This window comes from Atta colombica, unplaced genomic scaffold, assembly GCF_001594045.1.
Source record: "Atta colombica isolate Treedump-2 unplaced genomic scaffold, Acol1.0 scaffold146, whole genome shotgun sequence".
NCBI classification, from domain to species: domain Eukaryota; kingdom Metazoa; phylum Arthropoda; class Insecta; order Hymenoptera; family Formicidae; genus Atta; species Atta colombica.
In genome coordinates this window covers 881,899-888,591 of record NW_017259235.1, presented here as the reverse complement: position 1 = coordinate 888,591, position 6,693 = coordinate 881,899, and the positions used below count along the sequence as shown (strand labels likewise).

The 6,693-nt window shown below is 34.9% G+C and overlaps 3 protein-coding genes across 3 annotated transcripts in view; all 3 read left to right on the top strand.

Moving 5' to 3' along the window:
- Positions 1–2,887, top strand: part of LOC108685104 (sodium-coupled monocarboxylate transporter 1-like) — a 6,861-nt gene extending 3,974 nt beyond the window's left edge. Inside the window, exon 8 of the mRNA XM_018189746.1 lies at positions 1,002–2,887. Within this exon, the coding sequence (XP_018045235.1) occupies positions 1,002–1,089 (88 nt within the window). The 3' untranslated portion in view covers positions 1,090–2,887. The remainder of the gene's footprint in view (positions 1–1,001) is intronic.
- Positions 2,888–2,929: 42 nt separating this feature from the next.
- LOC108685103 lies at positions 2,930–4,158 on the top strand. The gene has a single exon (XM_018189744.1). It carries the CDS (start codon positions 3,555–3,557, stop codon positions 3,984–3,986), a length of 432 nt encoding a protein of 143 aa, XP_018045233.1. The 5' UTR covers positions 2,930–3,554; the 3' UTR covers positions 3,987–4,158.
- Positions 4,159–6,523: 2,365 nt separating this feature from the next.
- The window catches only part of LOC108685186 (selenium-binding protein 1-A), a 3,225-nt gene continuing 3,055 nt past the window's right edge, over positions 6,524–6,693 (top strand). Inside the window, exon 1 of the mRNA XM_018189867.1 lies at positions 6,524–6,671. Coding sequence (XP_018045356.1) covers positions 6,656–6,671 — 16 coding nt within the window. The 5' untranslated portion in view covers positions 6,524–6,655. The remainder of the gene's footprint in view (positions 6,672–6,693) is intronic.

The following is a 6,693-nucleotide window of genomic DNA, read 5'->3' as shown; positions in this document are numbered from 1 at the left end:
ATAATAACAGAGTTGGGAACGTTACCTTAAAAAAAAATAATGCGATACCATTACAGTTACTTGAACGAATCGTTACTTTAAGCATTGGAACTTCATTTTGGAAAATAATAAAATGTATATAAATGTAGTATAATTTATAATTAGAAAGACTCGATGAAATTTGCATGAACAGGAATCATTCAGTCACTAGTGACACGACCTTGTAGTATAATGGCTAAATTAAATATTATAATTACAAATAACGCATTACTTTCCAACTCTGTATAATACACATACCTGAACTAATTGTAATCACAAACTCTAATTGTTACGCGTGCATAAAATATTCCTAAGAATGGGCATATTCAGGAATGCAAAACGGAGGTTTATAGGGAATTCAATTCCCCCCTTCCCGAAATATTTTATTTATTTTTATTTATGAAGAAGTACAATTTTCTTTTTTGAGTAATTTTTTTATTGTCATATAAAATAATTTTTTCTCTTATGACTATATGAATAATTTCTCGAATTTCCTTTCGAAATTGTTCTTTGACAATTGATGCATTGTCCAATATACTCGTATAAAGAAAATTTTGGCAAGCCGGAAAATTTTTCTGAGCTGGAAAACAAGATATGCGCCGAGATATTAATGAATACTCCATCCATAATACTACATATTTCGTTTTTAATAACTATATTACTTTGTGTAATAACTATAACTTTTGTCTATATTTTTTTTTTCAGGAAAAAAAGTTATTTACAAACCCAATATTTTCTTTCAAAATTAGGAACAGGAAGAAGATATTCCAAACTCTAAAATATATAGAGAAAAAGCAATTCATTAACGCGAAAAATTGCTATATAACACAGAATAAGTTGATAAAAATTATTTTCCCGAAAAAATCCTGTATATGTATATACGCCCATGCTTCCTATATAGGCATTATCACGATATTGACGCTTTCTTTGTGTGGCGCATAGTAAAGTCTCTCAATTTAATTCAATTTAATTTAATTTTTTAGGTTTCTTCCTTCTCGAAAATATGCCGAAGTCTCATTAAGAGAAATACCACCATCGCTCGACATTACGCTGGAAAAAACCTGCAAGTGATCCCGATCGCAGTTTTGATTATTTATGTCAGTGATAGATGCAAGCTAGTACGCTCCGAGAAATTTTCCGTAAGTGAATGATATCTTGATTCTAGATTCTAGAAGAATCTCCATATCAGTCATACATGTATATCACCAACGATATTTCCAACGAACTTCCAAGTCATCTGACAGGTCACGACAACAGACGAAGCAAAGGGGTGCGTGCAGTAAGTCTCTTATTGATTAATAGACGCATGCGCCAACTATCCTACCACACATGGCACACATGCTAGATCGCGGTTGTTTTCGATTTCTCATTGTCTGCAGTATTGTTCCCAACTCCCAACGTCTGTTGTGCGAGGTATCGGTTTTTCTCTTAGTGACTTCTCTTATATAAAATATTTTTAACCAGCAAAAGGACATCAAGAAAAACTGCGAGACACGTGATGATCGTATTCTGGGACGGAGTAATTATCGTCATTATTAAATTCCGCTCAACATTGGAAAAGAACGTAGAATTTTAGCTGCGTGATTGCTATTTTTATAATAAAATAAAATTTGTCAATGTTGTTAGGCCCATGATCTCTAAGTTGACAAATGAAAGATATTGAGAAGAGCAATATATGTAAATGTAATACTTGATTATAAACGTACGCTAGGCGCAATCCAGTGCGATCGAAATCTGCATCTCCGTGGACGTTGAAGATCAAGTTACGTCCCTGTGTTGATCGGGGTTGCTCGCTCGGGGATGACGGGGATGGGGACATTGAGGCCGCGTGTCGTATCCTTCGTGTAGATATAGGATGGCCGCGCCTTCATTACACGTGGAGCGAGCATTGTTGCGACTCGCGACGAATACCGAGTCTATTTCAATCCGATCACACAACGTTCAACAAGTACGAGTATATATCTAATACATCTCGTTGTATTCCAACCAGTGCAGATTTAATTTTCATGACTCATCACGGTCGTTACAAACAAATAACATTTCCTCGTGTAACATCATCGCGAGCAGTATCTACCTTCGAACGATGGACCAGATGTACCAGATGGATCAGATGGACCACCATCAACACCATCAGGAGCGTGATCGACATACGCGATTGATTACTACATGAAAGATTACTACGTGACAAATTAAAAAGTGCTACAACAAGAAAGTTTCATCGTATCCAGAAGATCCAATATTTCTTTGCACCAGAGCAAGAGATTTATGACAGACACCGCGCGATAGACCATTATGTGGATTCTAATTAACTACTAAATATCTGTCTAAATATTCTAAATAAGGAGCGATCACAAACGGTTGTCGTATCAAAGGATAACTCTTATTCTTTTCGTACATTTTGGCCCATTGCACAATGTTTGGCACTCAAAACTGACTAATCTAAAACTAAATAATCACAATTCACTGTGAATTTTTACATACTAGATCACGTACGATCATCTACAGAGTCTTACATTTATACAATACAAATGCATTAAACGTTTCACATAATTTCACTGACATTTGAAGATTATGAAGTCATAGTGCAAATGTGACACTACAATTAATATGGTTAATTGTTAGGGGGTTAATTCAAGGGAAGTCGATGGAGCACAAGAGTTTGGATAGATTTGGCCGATTGAAGGTAAATCTACTTGGAAGAATTTTGAGAAATCTCGATTGTTGCTTGATTGACTAATCGTTAAGCAGCAGCAAAACGGGTGGCATGCCGAAGCACAGCCGCGCCTCGCTTTTAATAATAGATAAAAATCGTAGGCATTCGTGCCGAAAAAAGAATAGAAACCGAGAATATCCCCACAGAGAAAAGAGAGGCAAGGAAAAAGAGAGAGAAAGAGAGAGAGAGAGACAAAGAGAAACAAAGAAAAAAACGAGTATTAACGAATAGCTTTCAGTTTAGCTGATGCTAACGAAAAAAAATGCAAGTCAGATATCCGGATGCAGATTATTATCAGTCGTCACTATTGTGTCTCTCAGTTTATTTGATCGAATTTTAATTAACTGGACGATATCATCCAGTCATGAAAAATAATAGAGAGACTGTTCATACACATGACTACAAGAATATCGAAATAAAATATCTCTATTATCACTGTATTAACGAAGAAAGATGATTGATCGTTTCTCTCTCTTTCTCTCTCTCTCTCTCTCTCTCTCTCTCTCTCTCTCTCTCTCTTTGTATCATAAGTGGATGATCGCACAGATCATCGAACGGAAATATCTTGAAACATCCATAGTTTCCAACGACTTTCATTGGAAATGTTATTAATTGTTCTACGAATTAAATTACGCAGCTTTTTCTTTAACTGCATATGGGTTCGCGATTCGCGTGTCGCACAATCTCGTCCGAGTGCCAAATAATTAGTAATATAGATAAGTATCATGTGTACAATGATTTTCTCTTCTTCATTAATGAGAAAGATCATCATTATTATTAGATTCACTTTCGAATCGAAACTGTAAAGACACCGAACGATGCAATGAGAGGGCGAGATATACTATATGTATTTAGATATATTTATTCGTTGGAAATGACGTTGCCATCGATGCAGAGAAGCTTGTTGGGCTTAACAGTGCTGACGATCGTCGGCCTAATGACTTTCCTGCTCAGCAAGAAGCTCGCACTGGAGACGCGCAAGCGAGATGGCCTGCTCCTCGACGTGATCGCTAACATTAGCGGTCACTTGGATCGACTTGATAGCGGCTTTGATGGCATCGCCGCGCAGACGGGAATTGCGCGGAATCGCTTGCTACGACTGGTTGCGCTCCATCGAGAAAATCTTTTGGTATGTGCGTTACTCGGCGAGAAATGGAGACAAAAGCAAATGCTCAGCATCGGAAAACCGATGACGATGATGGCGAAGAAGAGAAAACGACGCCGACGGTTCATCGTATCGCATTATCATCGATAATCGATATCCAAGAGGTTTTTATCAGACGTGTAAAAAAATGAGAGATGTAATTAGATGTACGTACGTACATCTAATTGTATCGCCAAATTACCTATGTTATTTAATCTACTCAATGATTAGGAATGATTTTTTTTTTTCTATTATTTGCTCTACCGATACTTTAATTGTCAATTTTCCGAGTCTCATTATACAATACATTTTTATTTTTCTCGATATCAAGAAATATGTATACATTTCAATGTTTTTCTTTTTTTTCAAGAATTCAAGGAACGCGCTTGTGTGAATTATCAATATACATTCTGTCTCCCATTTAATTGAATAGCCAAGTTGCTCATTTACTGTCAACTATAATGCTGTCACTTATAATTGATTAATGATTAAAATAAAAATCCAATCGTATCGTACTATAGTCTGTAGTAGATAAGTAAGAAGGACGAATTAATAATTAATTCGTACTTGGTAAGACAATCATCCGTTCGCGTGAGCGAATCATATTCCTATTGCGAAAATACCCGTATAACGTGAAACATATCGTAACGTTAGATAATAGATTCTATTTTTAGAATAGATGATACGACGAGTCGATCAATCAACTTATATATGATAAACCAAATGTTCAAGGTAGGGGCCAATTAACAAATCCGTGATTGCATGTACACAAGAAAACTTATAACTAAGAAACGCAGTGAATGTTATTTCAGATTCCAAAATATTAAGATAAATTCGAAATATATATAAAACATGACTGTGATCGAATAATATCATTCGTCACGGAAACAATTATATTGTTGTTACAAATCTAAATGATTACATGTACATATACATATAGAAAAGCGAGGATTGTCGAGGATGAAATTGTCAGACTTGAATTTTGAATTTAAGCGGACTCGCTTACTTTCTGCGATATTATACAATAAATATTTATTTATATAAGTTTTCATTCTATAGAACGTTCTATTCTTACTATTAGCGTTTAGCGTGCTATCGTAGAATATTATCTGTCAAATGGAAAATACATACGTGTCAAAATTCGCATTATATAAGTATTAATTATTAACTTGTATATATACAGAATATATACAGATTGTTCCAGATTCGCGAACGAATGTTTTCGCCGATTTTTCTGCCGAGAAAGTTTCTTTTTATTGTAAAAGAACGTTAATGCGCACGTACAAAAATGCAGATCTTACCGAAAAGAAAATCTCATCGGAAAGAGATGAGGTTCACTTGAAAAACTTGTCGAAAAAACTGTTAAAGTTCTTAAAATATTTTTCACAAGCGTCTCGAGCGCTTTGTTGACGTACTTATAGTACATATCTATTATCTATATTTACAGTGGATCGATACCTAGACTTTAGTACGACACGCGCAAGTATAATCTGATATATGTATTTACGTGTTATCAAATTTAATCGGATCAGTCACGATTCGACGTACTCGCTTCATCACTTGCTGTACATATTTTTACTTAATGTTTACTTGCTACGTGTGCGTATGAACACGCACGTACGCGAGAGAGATGAATATTATTCTCTAGTTCGTAGAAATTGTGTAATTGTATTATGTAATTATTTTTATAACTCTCTCGAAAAAGTTATCTACCAATAAATCGTTTATGTGTCTTGTCTACTTTATACTATATATGTTTCTCTTTGTCCCATATATAATCGTATAATTGCTGAGCGATTGTCAATTATTCGCGAAAAGAGTCTAGACTACAAGTTGAAAACCTGCTAGTACGATCTCGCTCTCTCTCTCGTTCTCTCGCTCTCTCTCTCCCCCCCCCCACACACACACACACACACACACACACACACACAATTACGTTAAGAAATGATATAGTCTTTGATTAAGCTTTTTTTTTCATCGCGTTTGGACGTGTTTGTATAATATATATAGGAGATTGACTCTGATTTTTTTCAAGTTAGAAGCAATCATATATCTTTTTCACATAGAACAATTTGCACAAAACAATATTACTTATCATCAAGACGATCAATTTCAAAATCTCGTTAAAACTTATTAACTTATAAAAAATATTTATTCTGCAATATAGTATTATTCTAAAATATAGTTGTGGATATATATATATATATATATATGTATATTTTTTTTTTAATTGTAGATGTGCTTATATAACACACTGTTATACATACGTTATCTTTCTGGCTAATGATATTGTCTCTTATTAGCATAGTGGTGATAATGCTATTTTGTACCGTCTAAATATTGTAATATTGTTGATATTTATAATTACGTGTCGTTGCGCCACGAAACAGTGAGAGATATAATTTGTGCTACAACTTTGATAATTATTTTCTCGCTATCTTGCATGATTGCAACATTCTCAATCGACAGTTATTCGTATAATCAGTTTGTTACGACCCTCAATGTGATATTGGCTTTTTTTTATTAATGAATGATCCCGACATTCCTCCATTAACATCATTGATCATAAACTTCCAGAGTCATAAAATCGCTCAAAGAAACAAAGTGCGAGTTTCTCCCAACATGAAAGGTTCCCCCTCTTGTTTTCTCATTATAACTTCGTACTTGGACGATGGCTTCGTAATTCATCGTAACTCGTGCGAGTTCAGCGAGTCTCGACAAATATACGGAAGCACTCTCTTCGGTTTCTCTCTCGAACGACGTTACATTGGTTACACGAGATGGCGGAAAAAAAAGGTAGGTATTCGAGATTACGTTC